General features: G+C 36.9%; 1 protein-coding gene across 1 annotated transcript; it reads left to right on the plus strand.

The window, feature by feature from the left end:
* The first annotated feature begins 850 nt into the window (after positions 1–850).
* LOC137388771 (uncharacterized) lies at positions 851–18,476 on the plus strand. The gene is made up of 3 exons (XM_068075221.1): positions 851–938; positions 12,468–12,622; positions 18,020–18,476. The coding sequence occupies exons 2-3, from the start codon at positions 12,484–12,486 to the stop codon at positions 18,253–18,255; spliced, it is 375 nt and encodes a 124-aa protein (XP_067931322.1). The 5' UTR covers positions 851–938; positions 12,468–12,483; the 3' UTR covers positions 18,256–18,476.
* Positions 18,477–24,536: the final 6,060 nt, after the last annotated feature.

Raw genomic sequence — 24,536 nt, forward strand, 5'->3', positions numbered from 1 at the left:
GTTAGTGAACATAAAATAGAGATCTTCTGAAGCCATTGAGACTCTAAGCGGTCAATACACATATGCGATATTGAGGGTTTTTCAGCCATTGTCAGTCATACACAAACGAATTACATGTATAGAATATTTATTAGGTTAATTAAGCGTGCGTATATAATTTAGCCATGAACAGGAAGAGAAAGTGGGTAAACAATCTCAATGCTATATCCACATGCGTAATGTAATGCGAAATATTAACGTAACATAATATTTAAACCATAATGTCTAAGTCAAATAGAATGTGTAACAAAATATAATATGTAACAATTGAACTGTAAGAGTGAGTATCAGACAATGAGTATATCTATATATATGAATCAGAATGATATCAAATTAGTAGTGATATCGTCAGGTAACACGCGTAATCAGGTATACAGAGCAATGTAAACAAGTATGGGGTTGTCCTCTCAACACGCCCCGTCAAGCCCAAGCTTGTTAACAGCTAGACGGTGTTGCGTTGTACCGAATGGGGTAGTGAGGATATCGGCCAGATTGTCATTGGATGATACATGTTCGTATGCAATGTCGGCCTGTTCTCTCACGAAATGATAGCGCATGTCGATATGCTTAGTGCGACTATGATGTTCACCATTGTTAGTAGCAATAGATATCGCTCCCTGGTTGTCACTGTATAACGGCATAGGAGTAGGTATAGGCGTGTTGATGCGGTTACAGAAGCTGCGAAGATAAAGCATTTTTTTTGTCCCCTCAGTTAGTGCCATGTATTTGGCTTCACAACTAGAAAGTGCTACAGTAGGTTGTTTACGAGTTTTCCAGCTTACGGGCGAGCTGCCTAGTGTACATAGGTACCCATTAGTCAATCGACGGTCATCGATACTACCTGCCCAGTCAGAATCAGCATGTGCGGTTAGCAGGTTGTCTGCAGGTGTATATAACAGGTAGTACGCTTTAGTCCCCTTTATGTCCCTTAATACTCGTTTAAGAGCGGTAAAGTGTGTTAAGCTTGGCTTGTCTAAGTATTGTAATAACTTTGATACTGACCAGCAGATATCAGGGCATGTACATGTCATTAAGAAAATAAGATTACCTATGGCTTGGCGATATGGGAACTTATTGGTGAGAAAAGCATTGTGTTCATCATCTGTGGCTTTCTGGAGTTGTATACTCGTGTCAGCAGGGCTGTTGGCAGTCTTGGCATCAATCATATTGAAGCCTTTTAGAATGGTGTCAACGTATCCTTGTTGACTCATCTTATAACACCCATTTTTTGTGCATTCAAAGTCTATACCAAGAAACCATTTTAAAGGGCCTCGATCATCCATGTGAAACTTGGCGTGTAACATTTCTTTTACAGACGTGATCGTTTCGAGATTCTTAGCAGCAATGATTATGTCATTCACCCAAAACATGATAAATATACTATCATGTGTGGTATCTTTGATATAAACACACGAGTCGTTAGCGTTACAGGAATATCCTTGCTCTTTCAGGACGTTGGTGAGTGTGATATGCCAATTTCGTCCGCTTTGTTTTAAACCGTATCTAGGCTCTTCTTGAGATGACATGTGAGGCGAACTCCATTGTGTGTTTGTTCGTACCCTTGTGGCTGTTCAACGTAGATGATTTGTCTATAGATGCGTTGAGATAAGCACCCTTGACATCCATTTGGTGCAAGAGAAGTTTCTCATTAACTGCCTTCTGCAATAACGTGCGTATAGATTTGAGGCGTGTCGTAGGCGAGTAAGTTTTGTCGTAGTCAGTACCAGCTAGTTGTGAATACCCTTTAGCAATCAATCTAGCTTTGTACTGCACTTCGTTGGCATTCCCGCTTTGTTTTGTTGTATAAACCCATCTGCCTTTGGTTTCTGATCTATTTGCAAGTGGATGAACTAACTCCCAAGTGTCATTCTCAGTTAAAGTTGCGACCTCATTGTCCATTGCCGCTTTTCACCTTGTCGAATCAGTTGAGTTTATTGCTTCTTCGTAAGTTTGTGGTATAAAAGGTATTACAGCGTATGCGTAGTCGGTTGACACAGTTGGAACATAGTCGGATAGGTGTTTAGGCAGTTGGTGTTCACGGCGTGGTCGGTCGTGTCGGTTAGTATTGACGGTTGACTGGTCTGATTGCGTATTACTTGTGGACTCTTCTTGTTCATGGTGTGATTGTTGCTGGTTGTTGGTAGCACTGTCAGTGATTGGTTGTTTCATAAATGGTATCTGGTCATTATCAGTGGAGTTTTTGCTTTCGTCTGAGTGTACATTGTCAATCGGAAGCTCTGAGTGTTTGTGTACAAGAACATTTGTCGATGTGATAACCATGTTGCGATCATTGTTCAGAATATAGTAACCTTGGTTCATCAGGTTTATACCTAGGTAAGTTCCTTCTTGTCTACGAGGTTCTAATTTGGTTTTATGTCCTTCAACAAAGAATGTGCATCGTGAGCCAAAACTGTATATGTTTCTCATATCTGGTTTGACTTCTGTGAACAACTCATAAGCGGTTGATTTGTTATATATATGTATTTTTGTATATACTATATGTATATAGTATATATATATATACATATAGTATATATATACTATATGTATATATATATATATACTAGCTGCATTACTCGTGTTCGGGAACAGATTTACGTAAAGCAAAAGTTTTATTGAGAGTTGTCTTTCATACTGTAAAACAGCTCCAAATATGCAATCTACTGAAATTTTTCTGCTGATCAGACTGCATACACATATGCAGTCGTGCATGTCAATAATGTTGGAGAGACCAATGGAAATATGCAATGTGTTTTACAGCTAGTCTACAATGCATCCGTCTCGAACCACTCAAATCGGAGTTGTCCTAATTTTGTACACAGAACTGATAATGAAATTGACATTGCTAGGCAAACTGAAGTTCTTCAAACTGGCAGTATTGAAAAGTTTTCCATATTTAAAAAAATTCTAGAAAATATTTTGCTATTACACTGCTAAGCGATCACCAGCATTTATTGAATTGAGACTTCTACATGCTTAAAACACTAATCATGTCTCACCAGCTTTTCGTCTATAGCCTGTGTTTTAACTTGGTATATACAAACTTTGCACCAGTAATGTGGTTGTGTTGACAAAACTTATTATCAATAAAATCTACTATATAAACTACATATATGGCCTCTCACCTTTCCAATGTAAAGCATTACATCTGAAGCATTTTTAGACATTCGTCCCATAGAAAAATTCTGCCCTATACTGTGTTGCAGGACTGTAGTCAAGTGCGAAGTTTTCTGCCCATACACGGCGCCTGGTAGCAGCTGCTGTAGTTAGTGCATCTTGCTGTTGTCGCCGTTTTATCTGCTCTGAAAATTCAGCTCGCTGAGCAGCTGTTGTAGCTAGTGCATCATGTTCTTGTCGCCGCTGCATCTGCTCGGAGGTTTCTGCACGTCTGGCCGATGTAGCGGCTGCTCTGAGCCGTTTGAGTTGCTGCTGGGTCGGCTCAGCAGTCTCTGCACTTCCAGCAGCTGCAGCATCTATTCTGGCCTGCTCTAGATGTACCTCTGTTTGTTCAGCGGTTTCTGCTCTTCTAGCCGCTGCTATTCTGTTTCATTGTAGGTGTAGCTGTGTTTGCTCTACAGTTTCTGCACTTCTAGCAGATGCAGTAGCTATTCTGTTTCATTGTAGGCGTAGCTGTGTTTGCTCTGCAGTTTCTGCTCATCTAGCTGCTGCTTTGCAAATTCGGTTTCTTTCTCTACGGGAACCAACCTGTTCTTGCGTTTGAGCAGTAGGCTTTTTGGGAGGCATTGTACTGCTTCAAGCGTTTCTAAAAGTGAATGAGATGGCGTTCTTCTTTGTAATATACGCTGCTCGCTTTCTACTCACCGTCGCCTATCGCAACGCTCGGAGTGCCCGTGCAAGTTCTGTAGTAGCTGTAGTTCTGTAGTACTTGTAGCTGAAAAAAAGTAAAAGTAACTCAGCTGCGGAAGGAAATGAACATGTTTACTATTACAAACAGTGGCAAATCCAACGTTTTCAACCCTTTCACTGAAGTAGACTCATTCATGCGTTTTCTATAGTCGACCGCCGTAGACACATTTTTGCGGCTTTCCCAGCAATTGCTAGTAACTGAATTTTATTATTCATTGATAACATAACCAACGATCTTTAAGAATTTTATGGTAGTGACAGTGTTGTCCAAAGATTTCTCTAGAAAATTAGCCTAAAATTTAATTTTAAATCTTTGTTTGAGAATTTCTAACTTAACCACTTCGGATGCATGCGCCGCTATAGCGGCTTTGAGTATATTCCTTTCAAATTCATCAGCCGGTTTTTAGGCTTTGCGTAGTTGTGTTACTCATCCATCTATATTTAGAGCCTTCTTACAGTTACACTCTATCTACAAAGCTAAGCATGACCTTCAGACATGTTTGCAGACATTGGACTGGTCAAACAGCTATGGTCAAATGAAAGAATTTCGAGTAATTTGTGTTCAAAGTTCAACATCGCGATCAGTTAGTAACAACGCGTAGTAGCTAGTAGTGGATGCGTATAGGCTTCAATTCAGCAATACAAAATGGCAGACTTCCAGTGGAGTGGTGACGAAGATAAAGTAACAGCTATAGAAGAGACTGTAGATTACATTTTATACACAGTATAATGTTTTAATTGCTTGTTATTATATATACTTTTATACATTTATATGCTACCCTTATTAGTCAAATATGTTTGTAGAACACGAATTTTAATAAAACCGCTATTTCATGCTACTTTCAATATTTATTGATTTTAATTTTTGTAATAAAGATAATATGATCAGATACAGAATTTTTTCTGCTTTCCAAAAAGTATAGGTGTTCCATGTGAAAATGTGAGTGCTTCTATGGTTAAAATGACATTTTGTTAACCCATGTCATAATCTGTAGAGCATCATGATTTAATTGTACCTGAACGCAAAATTGGATTATGCATTTGTACCCGAAGTGGTTAAAAACAACCATTTTTTGTGTAAGTTTTGAAAAGGCCACCGAGTTAGAAAACAAATAGCTACTTATGTTGATGACATTATAGCCGATTCAGATTTTTGTGATTACACAGATAATTAAAATAGCAATAGCAGCACTGACTCTGATGGCGATGAAAGTAATGGTTTTGTAAGAATAAGGAACATTGTAGAGGATCGTTTTGCTTTGTAGCTTCACATCACTTTATCAATGCACAAAGTATAGATACAATGAATTTTTTGCATGGCAGTGCTTGTTAAAATGTTGGCAAATTGAAATATATAACCAAAACAAACGTTCTAGATGGAGTTTCAAATTGAAAAAATATCATGAAGCAATATCGGCAAAATGGCAGGCAGTAGGCCGATAGCTAAATTTGTACATGGACGCTAGTGAAAGGGTTATGTAGTGGAAGTGTGGCAATTCATAGACAATACAACATTGAATAAGAAGCACTTACCTTTTTGATGTGGAAATTTAGTAGGTGAACACTGCGTTTTTCCAGTGACCGCAAGAAATAAACGTTTACGTGACCTTCTCCGTACACGTTGGCAGTAAATATTAATTGCATGTAAATTACTACGCGCTAACCAGAGATCACGTGATTTTTGTGTAAAAACGATGAATAGGTTACGTAGGGGCACTAATCGGAGATTCCCGTTAATGCGCCCTAGATACCTAGTAGCGGCTAATAGTCCAAAAAGTACGGTACTCTATAAGGCGGACACACACACACATACATACACAGACAACGATTGCCATTTATATAGTAGATATATATATATATATATGTATATCTACTATATTATATCTGAAATATAATAGCCATGGGTAGAAAACTCTAATCTAGGTTGTATGCAGCTTCATGCGTCTATGACTCGCATGTTAAGAGGACAATCCCATGCTTGTTTACATTGCTCTGTATACCTGATTACGTGTGTTACCTGACGATATCACTACTAATTTGATATCATTCTGATTCATATATATATATATATATATATATATATATATATATATATATATATATATATATATATATATATGTATATATATATATGAATCAGAATGATATCAAATTAGTAGTGATATCGTCAGGTAACACACGTAATCAGGTATACAGAGCAATGTAAACAAGTATGGGATTGTCCTCTTAACATGTGAGTCATAGATGCATGAAGCTGCATACAACCTAGATTAGAGTTTTTTACCCATGGCTGTTATATTTCAGATATTGTGAAATGCGTAGGTATCCTTGTCAGAGTTATCTGCTTCTTGCAACTTCAGGTTCTCTAGATCCGAGCTTGCATCTTTGTCAAAATTATGTTTCTCTTGTATTATTGGAACAGGATAGCTTTGTTTGCAAGGGTTATCAATATTTGAAGATCGAAAGGCAATGGAGTAGATTTAACTTCTTCTGTATAAGAACGTCTGTAAAACTAGAAAAAGAAACTGCTTTATAACGAGCCAGGTTTTACAAAAACTAATAGTAATATATTGTAATCTGTGAATTTATTATGCTACAATTTCTTTACAATCTAAAAAGACAGATCACTGACTCTTTAGCAAACAAAAAAATGATTTATTGCTTTCGGCACTAACAGCACACGTATGAACTTTCTTTTAAATCAAAAGTCACTAAGTATATGTGTAAATCTGGTTAACACAAGTAAAAAACCAATGCCACATCTATGTTTGCTAAAAAGCTCATAACCTGTAAAATAACACGATCTTCACTATCTATAGTTTCATGACCAAACTACAAATTTTAATTGCAATTGTTCATCTTTTAGAGGCCTGCTATACTGTTCAAATTTAGCTGCCTTGTCCACATCGTAAGCTCTATACCTGATTATCTGAATAATTGCATTAGAAGAAATACTTAGCATTATGGTAATCCTAACATTCCTACTTCTATCTGTAGTTAACTATATGATATTACTTTTTCTCCACGGCTATTGATAAACTTTAAAACAACGGGCTGGCTTATTTCCAAAAACTGGATAATTGCTAAAAACTGGATAATTACTAAGAACTGGATAACTGCAGTACTAGGCTGGTACTTAAAATGAACAGACGGGCAACTTCTAGAATATACACTTTCATGAAATGAGTCAATCTTGTATGTATGCATGCATATACATATGTATGTATGTACATACGTATGTATGTACGTATGTTCATTTGTATGAACGTATGTACATATGTATGTACTCATGTATGTATGTATGTACATAGGTACGTATGTATGTACATATGTATGTACGTATGTATGTATGTACGTATGTATGTATGTATGTATGTACGTATGTATGTACATATGTATGTACGTATGTATGTATGTACATATGTATGTACGTATGTATGTACATATGTATGTACATTAGTATGTACGTAAGTATGTATGTAAGAAAGTAAGTAAGTAAATGAGTAAGCGAGTAAGTATATAAGTAAGTATGTATGTATGTACATACATACATATTATGTACGTATGTATGTCCGTACATATGTATGTATGTATGTATGCATGTATATACGTATGCACGTATATGCATATGAACATATGAACGTATGTATGTACATGTATATATGAATGTATCTCTGTATCAATGCATGTGTGTATGTGTGTATATATAACTTTTTATTGGCATTTTTATTGGTATTCATCAACAAAATTATATTTGTCATTACATGCCAAAAGAGAACAAAATGAAAAAACAGAAATTAGGAACTATTAAGTGAGTTGAACAAAAGTGTTTTAAAGTTTATAATTTAATGGTATTGCAGAAGAGTTGGGATAGTAAATTGTAGGTTGTAGTAACAGGAAGTTTATAAACTGAAACATATATGATGGTGGGTGTAGTATGTTGCTGTCATGGAATAGAGAACAATGTTCAATCCCAATTGTGGGAGGCTACATTCTAAAGCCCCGAGCAGCATTTCTCAAAGCTATATTGAATCTGCTTTTTGAGACATTTTGTAATTATCACTGATTCATATTTTGTATCACCATAGTTCATCGTCTGGAACTGTTGAATACCATTTAGCCAACCATCTAAGGATACAATAGTAGCATTTTTTGAAACAGACTGTGCTAAATTATCACACACGTTTTTTAGCAGTCATTAGTTTCTTTTCTGTTACCAGAATGACATTCCTCAGTTATTACGAATGCTCTATGATCACTATTAAATAAACAATGTCAATTACATGTAAGTGTTTGTTAGCCATTTGAAAAGTAACTCATTGCACCCTGATGCATACTATGATGCATTTGAATCAGCCTTTAGGAAATTATATAAGCAGAATGCTAGCTAAAAGTTTTTCTTATAAGCCAGGTTTGGTCTTAGACAAGATATACGTAAGTATTGCTGTCACCATGAAATGATAATAAGTCACTGACTGGCGGAGTGTGGAACTGCCGATGAACAACTAAAATTTACGGAATAGAAAAAGCTCACTTGATAAACTTGATAAAAGCTCACTTGACAGCATGATTCTTGACTGTATTTTAAGAACAAAGAAGGTGTAAACGAAAAATAATATTTCACGGAATTTTGTGTTAAACAACGGGATTCAGGGCCAAACAATGAGACCAAGAAAAATTGACTAATCAGATCATAGCATGGATTAGGCAATAGTCATATATTAGCACGATTTAAACATGTAATCAGATAGATGTACATTTAAGCATAATGCATAGTTTCTCATCACCAAACACACCATATCTATATGAATACTTTTTAGCAGGTGAGATCAGTACAAAACACTTGCACCAATGCTAACCCATTACCTATATATGTTCTTTGTTAAACATACCTCATTTACATATGACTTAGATGTCTGACTCAGTTATATATAACTAAAATATGTCTGACTCAGTAATATACGACTTAGATATGTCTGACTCAGTAATATATGACATAGATATGTCTGACTCAGTTATATATGACGTAGATATGTCTGATTCAGTAATATATGGCTCAGTTATACATGACTTAGTTATATATGACTCAGTTATATATGACACATTTTTATATATGGCTTTGTGTATATGACTCAGTTATACTTAATATGTTATAAAACACAAACCATGTACCAGTTAGCTAACCTGCTCTTTGTTTTTTTTTCTATAAAAAATGCAATAGGACTCTATATAGATTTTTTGTCTGCATGACTTAAAGCCTGGTTCCCATATCAATTGCGAGACTCCGGTGATAACTTGCGCAGCAAAATACTCGCGACGCTAGGCTTGGCGGCTTCTGTTCACATATAAAGGCGCATCGCTAAACGTAATTGCATAATCACATAAAATGTTCGCTTGCTATGCTGTTTCAATAATGGTGACCTTCACCTGTACAGTGCATTTCGGGAAGATTTTGTCTGTGGCTTTTCGCAAAATTTGAACAGCGCTAAACTCTTGCGTTGACTGCCGGCAACTACCGGCGGTACCCAGCGCGTAGGTTCACATTTCACAGCAATAGCCTGCGTTGCTGTCGCCGATGCTTTTCGATGTATATGGGAACAAGGCTTAAGACAAAAGAACATCAGGTGCTGTTTCTTTTACAACCAGTGACCTTGTATGAAGGTCAAATATTCAGCGTTTACTCGCAGGCCTAGCGTTCATGTTTAATCTCACTAATGTTCAATATTATAATATATAGAGCCAGCCACAGCAGCGTTATACAAACTTTCAACTTCTGTAAGCATTTTTAAACCATTGGCTTTGAATACTACACCTGTTTTTGAAAAAGAAACATTTTAAACTGTAACATATCTCTCCTTGAATCAGTTCTTAACCATAACTGACACCTTTTATTATAATTCGATATGATTGGATCAAATTCACCAAATGTAGAATTGCGGTCATTTACGTTTTGTTATCATCTAACACATGCAGTTAGAAGTAATGGCGTTGTGAAGAAAATAATTATACAATTGCTAAACTATTGGTAGTTTTAGAGGTATGAGACTAATGTCATATATGTGGCGCCATATATTTTTATCTTTCTGTCTGACTTTCTGGAGTTTAATAAATCACTTAGCTACTCTTCCAGGGAGTCAAGTCATACTTGCTAGATTCTCTGGAATAGATTTGTTATGATTTCTTTTGCTTAGACTGTCCATGTATTCTTCATTAACAAACTCATCTGTTAACTCAGGCTATGCGCCTCGAATAGTCATGCTACTGCGTATATGGGCCCTCATTACACCTTACTTCATCTATCATATTGTTATGTTATGATTTCTTTTGCTTAGACTATCCATGTATTCTTCATTAACAATCTCATCTGTTAACTCAGGCTATGCGCCTCGAATAGTCATGCTACTGCGTATATGGGCCCTCATTACACCTTACTCCTTCTATCATACTGTTATGTTATGATTTCTTTTGCTTAGACTATCCATGTATTCTTCATTAACAATCTCATCTGTTAACTCAGGCTATGCGCCTCGAATAGCCATGCTACTGCGCATATGGGCCCTCATTACACCTTACTCCTTCTATCATACTGTTATGTTATGATTTCTTTTGCTTAGACTATCCATGTATTCTTCATTAACAATCTCATCTGTTAACTCAGGCTATGCGCCTCGAATAGTCATGCTACTGCGTATATGGGCCCTCATTGCACCTTACTTCTTCTATCATATTGTTATATAATGATTTAACGTAAATTAAAACAAACAAACAAGCTCTCTGTCAATTAATAGAAGTCAACAATTTACATATATATATTTTAACAACCATTAACATAAATTTATTATCAAAAACTGTTAACAAGATCTATTGCATTTCTTACTCACAAATGCCTACCCGTCATGAGATACACATGATGAAAATACCAAAAATTATTCACCATTGTGCAATGACATTTTGTTTGGTCCAACACAGATCGATAAACTTGGAGTTATCTTATGCTTCTTGTGGTGCATAGTAGCTCTTTAGGCGACACACGAATGAACCGAGTGCAAAAATGTTTAGCGTACATCGAATACGTTTGCTATATGGCAGCGGTTCGGCTATCGACGCATCCAAACATAAAACTATTTATAAAAATCTAAGGCCATGACTTAGTGCATGGCACATTGCTACTATTTATGTCCTTATCCACTGCTAATGAACTTTACCAGACTTGATTATTGTGTATCCTCATTCACCCTGATTGAGGCACACTATCCCAAAATTTTGAGAGATAAGCGATTGGAATCTCAACACCGCATGTGTGCTCTTTGCCTACCCCTTTTCAACCCCTACACAACCCTTATGCACCCCTCTGTAATCCTTGTGCACCCCCTCTGTAACCCTTGTGTACCCCCTCTGTAACCCTTGTGCAACCCCAATGTAATCCTTGCGCACCCTCTATGTAACCCTTGTGCACCCCCTATGTAATCCTTGCGCACCCCTTCTGTAGTCCTTGTGTACCCCCTCTGTAATCCTTGTGCACCCCCTCTGTAACCCTTGTGCACCCCCTCTGTAATCCTTGTGCACCCCTCTGTAACCCTTGTGCACCTATCTGTAACCCTTGTGCACCCCTCTGTAACCCTTGTGCACCCCCTCTGTAACCCTTGTGCACCCCTCTGTAACCCTTGTGCACCCCCTCTGTAACCCTTGTGTACCCCGTCTGTAACCCTTGTGCACCCCTCTGTAACCCTTGTGCACCCCCTCTGTAACCCTTGTGCACCCCTCTGTAACCCTTGCGCACCCCCTATGTAACCCTTGTGCCCCCCCTATGTAATCCTTGCGCACCCCTTCTGTAATCCTTGTGCACCCTCTCTATAATCCTTGTGCACCCCCTCTGTAACCCTTGTGCACCCCCTCTGTAATCCTTGTGCACCCCTCTGTAACCCTTGTGCACCCCCTCTGTAACCCTTGTGTACCCCGTTTGTAACCCTTGTGCACCCCCTATGTAATCCTTGCGCATCCCCTATGCAACCTTACTTACTCCCTATGTAGTCCTTGAGAACCCCCTATGCAACTCTTGCTAACAATCCCTATGCAACTCTTGTGCAATGCTCTTGCAACCCATGCGCACCCACCATGCAACCTGTGTGCACCCATTTGTGTAGGAAATACATATATTAGCATCTCTAGTCTGAAATGAGTGTAGGGAAAGAGGGAGGGATAGAGGAGGTGGGGAGAAATACCTTAAATAACACACTGCTGACAACTTGATAGACTCGCAGCAGCACTGGTTATATAAAACATAAACAATAGATTGCAGAGTTTCCATAGACCTGAAGTATTTCTGATTACATTCAAGTAACTCTTGCATTTATGCTCCACTACAATGGTCTTGTTGGATACATGATGAAATCAATATAGACTGCGTACCATAAATCTTGACAATTTGCTAAAGCTTATAGAATGAATTAAACTTTCTAGCAAGACTTTAAACTCTCCTAATCATAAAGCAGCTATTGTTCCTATGATGTGGTACCTTCCTTTGAAAAGTCATAGGAGATGTATGAAACAATATCGCTCAGGTCTCCACTTCAACTGATGAATACGATGAAGGGAGTTCTCTTGATCTTGACTCTCGGTGCTGCAGTGGTTATTGCTGCCAGCAGAGATGCCTCTACGACAGCCAATAAGAAGAAAGTTGATGTTATTATGGAGGCTGTAGATAACCACTGCGAAGGTAAGACTGTATGTACATACTTGTATGTATGTATATAAGTATATTACTTTCTTTATGTATAGATATGTATACATTTTTATTAGCATTGGGCATGGCAATCATCAACAACATGCTGCTTGTTACATGCCAAAACAAAACTGTAAAAAACAGAAATCAGGAATTATTGAGCGATTTGAACAAGAGTATTTTAAAGTTGATAATTTAAGGTATTGTGGAGGAGTTGGAACAGTGAATTGTAGGTTGTAGTAACAGAAAGTTCATAAACTGAAACATATGATAGAGAATGTAGTATGTTGGTGTCACCGAATAGAAAGTGTTTGTTATATATAAGAAAAAATATAAATATTCTGGCCAGAGTTTACGCAGGATTTTGAAAACGTGTAACACAAACGCAGAAACGAGCATGTTTGGGACAAGGTAGTATGTTCAATTGATTTTGTGATGTGATTAGTGAAAGTGTAGTGAGCTGGAATATGTCTTCTTTGAATAAAATTCTTCTTTCTTCTATTGATTTCATTAGCTGATCACTTGTTAACAGATAATATATAACAGGTAATATGTGATCAATAGTACACTTAATGGTTGACTAGAATTTGCAAACAAATAGTTTGATGTATCGCTCAAAAATAACTTTGACTATCAGCATTTTCATTAGTGACTTACCGTATGATTGGCTGAACTTTCAAGTAAACGCATGTACGTATGTTCAACCTTTAGATTTTTTGTTATAACAACCGATCAGAATGGGTATTACACCTAGTGAATGTACATTAGTTGCATTTCATTATGAACAGCGACAATGAGCCACATTTGATGAATGTACATACAAGTAATTAGCCTGTCTTGACAAACTGTTGTTTTTGCGGAGTTGTGCCCCGGCGAGGGCGGAGAGCAAAACAACAGTTGTTTTGCTCACCTCGCTCAACGAGGGATAACTCCGCAAAAAAAAGCAGTTTGTCAGGACAGACTAACAAGTAATTCATTTTCTGTTTTTTGAAGTTGATGTAAATGGTGATGCAATAAAAAACCACTATTGTAATTGTTAAACAGAAAATTGTTCTCAATATTAGGAGTTACTTTTCCATGTCTAAAATACCAGATATATAGACATGTATATGTATATTTATTAAGATATATATCTGCTTGAAACAAGTTAATGCTGACTGACTAACATCTAATCGCTCTTCATACACTATACCAGTGTTTTTCAAACTTTTTTTGAGCCAGGGCACATTTTTTCATTGGAAAAACTTTGCAGCACACCACTAACCAAAAATATTATAAAATGACACTATGAACAATATATTTAATTACAATATAATTTCTGAATTTATTTATACTTAGTCAATGTGAAACCTGGGCCTGTTTAGATGACCACAAAGTCGATATCTTGGCAGGAATAGAAGAAAGACACACACGAAGCTCTCAGTCTCTCTCTGGTTGTAGGTTTTATAGAAGTTAGGCTTGAATAGCTCAGTTTACACAGATATGTTGTGGAAAATGGGAGCAATGTCAGAACAGCTTTGTTGGCCAGAATGGAGAACTCCTTGGCAGCAGTCAACTTAAAACTGTCCAAAGGAAGGTCAGAAAAATCTTAGTTTTAAACCCCGATTCTGTTTCGGTGAAGTTAGTTCCTCCTGTTCTTGTAAAGTCATGTCCTTTCCAACAACTGATGCTGAGCTGTTTGGGTCACTAACTCAGTCAAAACATTCAGTGGAAGCTGAAGAAAAATAAAATACAACTTCTACTCAAGACTTTTCAAATGTTGACATATTTCCTCACACACTGTAGCAGTGGGACTTTGCTGCTTCTCCATGAACATCTCCGGGTTGGTACGTAGCACATGTTGTTGCCAGAGGTAAACCTTTAAACGGAATCCATTTACTTTATCAGTGCTTGTAAGCAGATTTTCATTTTGGCCCTGCATCCTTGTGTTCAGGTTGTTCAGATGATGAAATATGTCAGCCAGGTATGCCAGCTTTACGCACCACTCCTCATTTGAAAACAAATTGGAGTAAGCAGACCTCTCAGTTGTCAGAAAAATTTTAAGTTCTTCTCGCAGCTCATACACACGGGCCAGCACCTTACAGCGTGACAACCTTCGGACCTCGTTATGGAGCAATAAGGCCTTATGCTCCGCTCCCATTTCTTCACACAAAGATGTAAATATACGGCTTTTCAGAGGTTGTGTCTTTACAAAGTTCACTATGGGCAGCGCATCATCCCGCACAAGAACCAGTTCTGCTGGTAAAGTCTTAGCATTAAGGGCCTCATGATGCAAAAAACAATGTAGAACAATCAGATCTAGGTTTCTTTCCTTCACTCTGCTCACAAAGCCTTTGGTGCACCCGAACATGGCTGCTGCTCCATCAGTGCAAACGCTTGTGCAGTTTTCCCACGTAGTCCTCCATGATCCAAATATTGCGTTGTGAACCGAAAAATTTCTTCTCCAGCTGTTTTTTTCTGGCAGTGCCTTGCAAACTAGAAAGTTTTCTCTAATGGCATCTCCATCCACAAAACGCACATTAACCAAGAGCTGAGAATGTCCACTAATATCTATAGACTCATCAACTTGCGACGCAAATTTCCTACTAATGCGTATCTTTTCCAAAACATGGCTTTCGATGTCTGTAGACATGTTATCAATACCTCTGGCAATTGTGTTATCCCAGAGCAAAACTTTAGCTATGTCTTTCACTGCGTCTGGGCCGAGCATCTCGTTGACAATGGCTATACAGGCAGATAGTACTAATGTCTCTGCCACAGTGTGTGGCTTTTTTGATTTAGCAATGAGTTTAGCTACTACTTTAGCAAGGATCGCTAAACATATATAATGGAAATGTTTACTTTTCCATATCCATTTCCATAAACTTAAATATTTCTATAATTTTATGGAAATAGATATGAAAATTTTATTTTAGAAATATGGAAATGGAAATGAATTATGGAAATGTTATGGAAATGGAATTAATATGGAAATTAATTATGGAAATGTTATGGAAATGGAAATAATATGGAAATGAATTATGGATATGTTATGGAAATGGAAATAATATGGAAATGAATTATAGAAATGTTATGGAAATGGAAATTGTGACATACATGTAATCCCTGCTAGGTAGCTAGCTTTTAGCTCTTTTTCATGTACCTTTGTGGTTTTTTCATAAAGGTTGCCTGTTTCTCTGTATTTACAAGCATGCAAACAAAATAGTCTGCTGACCTGTTTTGAGGTGATGGGTGTTTCGTTTAGAGATGGTGTTTAAACTTGCTCGGCACTATGGCGCTGTTAGATAGCTTCTCGCCACACACCAGGCATAATGGAGTAGGTGTCGTCTCATTCCCAATGAAAGTAAATCCATACGAAATATAGTACTCTCTATATTGCCTTGAGCTCGCCGCCTATGTTTTCTTTTTCTCACCACTCATACTAGGGCCTTCATCCGGGTCAGAATTTTGTACAGAGCCCGATTTGGAGTTTAGGGCTGTCTTTTTAAAAAAACCTTCTCCATGACTGTCACCATGACCCTTCACATGCATCATTAAGTTTCTTGGAGGAATGAGACAATCAGCTAAATTACACTCTCTCACAATGACATAATAGTTACAGAAAATAATTAATAAATGTTTTATAAAATTTTTAATTTCAAAAAAGTGACATTAGATAATTTCTCAAGGCACATCTGATGATCTCTCACGTCATAATAGTGTGCCGCGGCCAAGTGGTTGAAAATCACTGCACTATACTATATACATTCACATACATCATATATTTTTCTTATATAAATTATATATGTGCAGTTTATATACAATATATGTTATGCATATTTTTATTCAAAATATATCTACATAATTTCATTAAAAATGGTTACTTCATTTAATAAATAATATGCCCTTGATGAGTATTTTTGCATTATGGCCTAAGTAATTTATAATTGTTCTGCCCAAGGAGCCTTATAACTGCTAGAGATTTACATACATGTATATAAACTTAACGGCTGATTCACACTATATCGCCGCATCTCAGCGTTAATGCCACAATATTTCGGCGATCGTCTGTGATAGCAGTGTTCACACTCACAAAAACACGCCGTTGTTTGCTTCTGTTTTCACTTTTCTTTTTAACTTCTTCGAAGGAACCTCGCTCTTGCTGCGTGCTCCAACCAAGTACTAGTCCCGCAGCGATTATCACAACCGTATATATAAATAAGCTATCTGCAACAGCAAACCCTTTTCTTAGAAAAGTGGTGCGCATTGTACAGACTGTCACCGATGCTCGAAGAACTATCGGGAAAGTTTTACGGCTGCAAACTTTTCCGACGTATTTGCATTTCTTCAACCGAAGCAATCGGTTCATCGTGCAGATAGTTGACAATGAGCACCAAAAGGACAATATAGTATGAACCAGTATTAATTGTGTGTCAACTGTGTGCAGCCATAGCAATAAAGCTTTGGGTGCAAAAAATATATGTACTACACTGGATTTAAGCCCAGAACTACTAGATCTGCAACCAGGCGCATGATCCATTAGACTACACTATGCTGGGAATACTGTAGAAAGTTTCCATACGTATGGAGCACAATTACAACAAGTTGCACGTACTTATGCAACTTGCAAAAGTACTGTTGGTCACTACTATCATGCTTGACACTTTAACTATGATAAGTAGTTAACAATTATAAGCAAGCTGGCTTAAGGCAGCTTAGGACACATATCTTATTATAGTAAGTTACTAGCTTAAGTTCCTTAAATTCATTGGATAAAGAAACTTAGTCAATGACAACTAAATTTAGCAACCAAAGCTTAATTTTTTTTGCAAAAACCTTTTTATTATTCGTGCAATGTTGGGCATTTAGCTAGTAAAGAACAAAATTACGTGTGTAATGCTTGTTGCTTGTACCATCACTCAAAATGATTGCTTACTTACTAAACTGGCCAGCTTGTAAAAATTACTAAAAATCATACAGCAGGTTATTAGTTGCTGTACATGTGTCTTGAGCAATTCTATAAATAGTAACAACGTTCATTGGTGAATTTATTTTAGTTACAATTGGAAGTTGCGTCTCATTCTATACTATTTCTTAAATTCAACAATTTTTGATTTAAATTAAAGCAGACAAAGGCAATCTATTCTAATATTTGTTTTGTGTATATCAAAACTATTGGAAAAAATATTTTTATAAGATTTCATTGCATGTTTATATCATTTCAAAGCCTACAAAATATTGAAAGCTGCTCAAAGTAAATAGATATAGCACTAAAAACAATTGCATTTGTACAAATATCTGTACAAATGCATTATATTAAACTGCCAAACACTAAGCGTACACACCTGAACTACATGTATAAAAAGATAATCTATAAAAGTAAATTCCATTAAGCGCTCAATCTACTTTCAGCTAAGAGAAAAAAGAGAGAGATTGGAGAAGCGGGACCATCTGACCCAGTAGACACGAATGTACCCTCTGGTACACATGGCTCATCCGGTCCATCAGGTCCCTGGGGTCCAACTGGTCCATCAGGTTCCACAACGGGTCCGACAAGTACACTTGGTACGAACCACCCATCATCAGAAGACAAAGTGAGAAGACTAGTGCTGAATGTAATCGAGGACTGCTTGGAAAGTGACAATTGATGTAGTCGTCTCATCAACTACTAAAGAAACAAGTCTAAACTTGCATATAGACGCCTATGTATACGCTGTATTTATTAATGGTTATTATCCTTCGACAAAATTTTTAAAATTTGTATAATGCTTTTATTAAATCTAAAATTTGTTGCATGTTATTTACTAAAACTAGATTTGTTTTATGCTTTTTCATCTTGTGCAATGAGCTTCATCATTTGCAACATAACATGGTTCAGGTGAATGCTTTGCCATCAATTATATCAGTACTGTTTCAGCTTATTCAGATTCTTCAATACCTTGGCTTTCAAATGAGCCATTGTTTGACATGGTGAGGCAGACATTGGTTGGTGTTTATATGATTTCTCCACAGCTCTACCACAAAAACGTTCAATGGTATAGGCTCGGAAATTATGATGTCATAATTTTCATATTCAGTGTTGTGTGCTCTTACCGCTTATTTATCAACTATGGTAATGACACTAGTGGCAGGCGAAGGTAGGATAACTCCGGAGAACCAATGAAGATGACAAAGGAATCAGTGTCATTAGCTCTTCATGTACAAATTATTTCTATGATAAATAGTTCAGATTCCAAGAACCATACTATATTTCCTGATGATATTATGCACTAGCCCTTTCTTTTTATTGGGATGTTGAGGGGCACAACTGAAGCTAATTAATTTCAAGCATTGCATGATCTCAGGAGAATGCAATTTACTTATAGTCCTAGGGCCACGCCACTGCAGGTCACAATTTAATCGATGTGATTTCATTACCTTTATCAACGACAGTATATCAACGACAGGTCGATTTCCTCTGCATTTCTGTATGGGACAAATAATACCATCATATAAAATGATGTGATAATAATTACTATAAATATTTAAAATGAGCGAAAGGATGAAAAAAGACTACTCAACAATCACCCAAAATCTATTAACCCAGAACATGTGTTTGCATTGGTCGGGCGTTAGCACGATCCGCGGACATTGTTGATTATCTAGAATCCTAGCTCAATATTAGCTCTCACAGGGTTCAAGAGCACCGATTGTCACAGAAAAGCGCAGCATCAATGGCAGTGAAATGTATCGGCGACCTAAGGTTAACTGCTAATTATGACATCACATTGTGGGAACCACAACCAAGTGCTTTTTTATTGCAGGACATACTTTTGACACCCTGTTATTCATAGTTTTATTATTTTTTGTGTATTGAATACAAACTCATTCGAAAGCCAAGACTCTGAAGTACTGAAATATATGATAAAAGTACTGATATAGTTGATGTGCTTTAAAGACATTATGAACGTTCACAGGATATCGATAGGTTTATTATAACTACTCGTAAATGTTCTACGTCCTTTTGGTTGGTGGGTAAGCCAACTCATCTTGTCAAAGTTTTTATTTGCTGTTTTTAAATAAATACAATGTACTAACAATGAACCTCTAATATAAAATAAAATTCTTTTCAAGGGAGTAACGAGCAATGTTGTTAAACTACTTAAACTACAGAACTACTTGTAAACTAGTTCTTAAACTGTTTAGAGAGGAATACCAACTGTGTGGCTGCGTTTCAACAACTGTCCAATAGGTATGTTCTCAAAAACTTTGTGTGACTGGTAAACACAATTCCAAAGACCTTCTACTTCCTTAAAGTGAGCAAAAATCTGATAAGTTATTCCTAATGTTAGCAGCAGAGCCCCATCTTGTCTATGCATAAACTTGTCCATAAGTAAATTAGTGCCATTTCATAACAATCCTATTGACCAAAAAGCTAAGCTAAAAGCTAATACAATTGTCTTGGAAGAATATGCGCCATAGAAATTACTCAAACTAGATAAACCCAGTAGTACAAATTTACTAGATTCTGAACATCTTGTGGAAGACATCCATCTAAAATATTGTGCAAAGCTTTAGTCGAACCTAGCAGCAGAAGAGGCCCAAGTGAACCATTAGACCAAGGGCGGGCAATGTGCGGCCCCTGGGCCGCATGTGGCCCTTTGCCATTTATTGTATGGAAGTCCACTCCTCCCACCCCTTCTCGTATATTTGCATATATAGATGCGTTTGAATGAATACAATGCACTAAATAAATAAAATGCAACATAGTGGTGATATTTTTTTGAAAGCATAATATAGTGCCTCTCACATCAACCGGAATCTTCAGTTGGCTTTAAACTTTACATCAGTAAATAACAAGACTATGTTTAATCTGCCAAAATTCAGTAGCTTAAACCAAGGAATACAACATTAGAAAACATTTTGAAACCAATCATGGGGAAATGTATGGCAGATACTGCACAGAAGAGAAAAAACAACTTGCAGAAAAGTTGACAAAAAGCCTGAAAGCGCAGCAAGTGTTAACTCAATCACGTGAGGTTGACATTGCCTATACTATAGCCAGCACCAAAAGCCATTTTCTGATGGTGAAATAGTAAAAGAGTAAAGCTTGCTGAAGTAATGCATTCCTGTATTGTAGCAGGGTTGTATGATGGGGTCCTTGACAATAGTTACATTTTGCAAAATGGTCCTTTTCTTGAAAAGGTTGCCCACCCCTGCACTAGAGCATCCTGGGTAATGCTGAATCAGTTACTATTTGATACTTGCAACTTGTAACTTCATATACAAGCTCCTTGTAACTTTATACACAAGCTTCATGTACCTTCATACAAAAGCTTCATGTATCTTTATATAAAAGCTCCTTGTACCTTCATACACAAGCTCTTTGTACTTTCATATACAAGCTCCTTGTACCTTCATACACAAGCTCCATGTACCTTCATACACAAGCTCCATGTACCTTCATATACAAGCTCCATGTACCTTCATACACAAGCTTCTTGTACCTTTATATAAAAGCTCCATGTATCTTCATATACAAGCTCCATGTACCTTCATATACAAGCTCCATGTACCTTCATACACAAGCTCCTTGTACCTTCATACACAAGCTCCATGTACCTTCATACACAAGCTCCTTGTACCTTCATATACAAGCTCCATGTACCTTTATATACAAGCTCCATGTACCTTCATACACAAACTCCATGTACCTTCATATACAAGCTCCATGTACCTTCATACACAAGCTTCTTGTATGTTCATATACAAGCTCCTTGTACCTTCATATACAAGCTCCATGTACCTTCATATACAAGCTTCTTGTACCTTCATACACAAGCTCCATGTACCTTCATATACAAGCTCCATGTACCTTCATATACAAGCTCTATGTACCTTCATATACAAGCTCTTTGTACCTTCATATACAAGCTCCTTGTACCTTCATATACAAGCTCCTTGTACCTTCATATGCAAGCTCCATGTACTTTCATATACAAGCTCCTTGTACCTTCATACACAAGCTCCATGTACCTTCATACACAAGCTCCATGTACCTTCATATACAAGCTCCATGTACCTTCATATACAAGCTCCTTGTACCTTCATACACAAGCTCCGTGTACCTTCATATACAAGCTCCATGTACCTTCATACACAAGCTCCATGTATCTTCATATACAAGCTCCATGTACCTTCATATACAAGCTCCATGTACCTTTATATACAAGCTCCATGTATCTTCATATACAAGCTCCATGTACCTTCATAAACAAGCTCCATGTACCTTTATATACAAGCTCCATGTATCTTCATATACAAGCTCCATGTACCTTCATATACAAGCTCCATGTACCTTCATATACAAGCTCCATGTACCTTCATATACAAGCTCCATGTACCTTCATACACAAGCTCCATGTACCTTCATACACAAGCTTCTTGTATCTTTATATAAAAGCTCCTTGTACCTTCATATACAAGCTCCTTGTACCTTCATATACAAGCTCCTTGTACCTTCATATACAAGCTCCATGTACCTTCATACACAAGCTCTTTGTACCTTCATACACAAGCTCCATGTACCTTCATATACAAGCTCCATGTACCTTCATTCACAAGCTCCTTGTACTTTCATACACACGCTCCATGTACCTTCATACACAAGCTCCATGTACCTTTATATACAAGCTTCTTGTACCTTCATACACAAGCTTCTTGTACCTTCATACACAAACTACATGTACCTTCATATACAAGCTTCATGTACCTTCATACACAAGCTCCATGTACCTTCATATACAAGCTCCTTGTACCTTCATATACAAGCTTCTTGTACCTTCATATACAAGCTCCATGTACCTTCATACACAAGCTCCATGTACCTTCATACACAAGCTTCTTGTATCTTTATATACAAGCGATTTCTGAATTTCAATAATTAAATTGACCTGCCATTGGTAAAATCACTGGCATTTTGCCACACTTGTCGTTCATAAATTTTCTGTAACACATGCATTATAGTCTTTTATTTATCTTTTGCCATAAACTTTCGCAAGGAAGGCCAAACATTGAATTCCACAGATTCCTGTCATTACATGCAATTACAATTAGTAACAGCTGAGCAAGTGACAAGAGAGATTGGTAAAACAGTTACAATATAACGGTGAGTCATGCAAGAACACAGGTGACAAGTTACCTAATTATGTTATCAAATTATGTTAATTATGTTCATTTTATTGTTATAATTTATCAAATTACATCATATCATCCAACATTATGATGTCTATTTAGCTTACTGCGTGCAGAGGCTGAGCATGCTGTTTTGTTCTTGTGACTTTTGCTGGAGGTGTTTGAATTCCGGGACCAGGGAACCTCGCTAACTGAAGGCATGCCCAGTTGCAGAGAACAATTCAAGGTTGGATGTCAGTTCTTTTGTTACCAGTGGCCTTTTGTGAGATTTCAACCTTGACCTGTTGTTCGCATGTCAGGCGTTCTAGACCACTGGGCCGTGGCTTCTCACCTGCCCTCTAATTCAATATTAGAAGTTCAGTTACCAGTTGCAAACCTTTATCTCTCTGCTTGAAAAGTTAAAATTGCTACTTGTGCTTAGAGTCTCTGCTAGTTAGACAAACTGGTCATTCTGACAAAATTCAGCAAGAATGAAACTTTTATTGAGAGAAGATGAGAGGCTACTTTTTAAATATAATGAGTCGTAATTCCATTTGTGGATGCCTTCAAATCTTACCTTTTCCTTTTATAATTTCCCATAACTGGTAGAATTTAGATTGATGTAAGTGTCCATCATTGTGTAGTTTTTTATTTATTTCTAATAACCCATCTAAAGTGAAAAATTCAACTCAACTTCCAGTTTAAACAATTTAATAGTTTTTAGTCAGTAGGTAATTGGACATTTCTTGGCATTTGTAAATAAGGAGTTATAAGAATATATATTATGTGTAAATAGAAAACGACATGTAACACGACTCACTATGAACTGTGTTTAATTTGCTCGAGCCTCGCAGGGCTATAGCAAGCTCTGCCTAAACAACAGGCATTGCCAGATGAAGATGTATCATAGTGACACATCTTAAAACGCTAGAAACCGTGATCTCTAGTCAAATGATTCGGTAGTCAAAGGAAATGCTGTTTTATTTAGGATCTAATCTCTTAGTGAAGGGGTTACAGTCTCACTGAAACAGTTAACTGAAAGTGAATAGAGATGAATGATGGTTGAGTGACAGAGCTTTTCAGGCTAAAAGACCAATCAAGTTATAGAAATCAATGTGGAAACTTTTTAAATAATTTGTGAACGATGCAAAAAATGATTTGTAATAGAATGCTCTAATTTAAGTAAAAATGCCAAATATGAAGAGTATATTTCATCAGAGACAAGCTGACCTATCATAAAACAGGACCATAGCCTTCAACTAAAAGATTCTTTAAGTTTCACTTATTCTTCATTACAAATACAGGTATTATTAATACATCATATTATACTACATATATAATATAATATTATATTATGTTCTCTCTCTTTTGCTGTCAGTGAAGGCAACTAAGACTATGGTTGTTGCTTGTATATGATAGCAGATTTCCGATCAGCTCGACTACAAGCAGTTGTCTGTTAAAAGTTTGTATTTATTTGCCTCAATTTTAAATTTCTCTTAGCTAAATCTTTATAGCAGTGTCCTGGCCTACCTCGATTTCTTTTACCAACACATAAATGTGACTATAATAGCTGACACAGAAGCTAATCTTGCTCAATACTGTGTACATGGCCCAACCAACTGAGACTACTTCAATATGGATATCAGCCATTGAAGATAGGCCTACCCGTTTTAATATTTGGACATATGTGATTTTGTCACGCCACTTAATGTTCATGATGTCTCTCAAGTATTGTATGATCACAGTATGTAGTTTCTTTACTCGAGTTTAATAAATT

This window comes from Watersipora subatra, chromosome 2 (assembly GCF_963576615.1).
Source record: "Watersipora subatra chromosome 2, tzWatSuba1.1, whole genome shotgun sequence".
In the NCBI taxonomy this organism is placed as follows: domain Eukaryota; kingdom Metazoa; phylum Bryozoa; class Gymnolaemata; order Cheilostomatida; family Watersiporidae; genus Watersipora; species Watersipora subatra.

What these genes read in the sequence shown, in the direction of transcription:
- LOC137388771 (XM_068075221.1), top strand. Translation starts at nt 12,484, where the DNA reads ATGAATACGATGAAGGGAGTTCTCTTGATCTTGACTCTCGGTGCTGCA. An exon ending in TGTAGATAACCACTGCGAAG is followed by an intron (nt 12,623 to 18,019) that starts GTAAGACTGTAT and finishes ATCTACTTTCAG; the next exon opens with CTAAGAGAAAAAAGAGAGAG.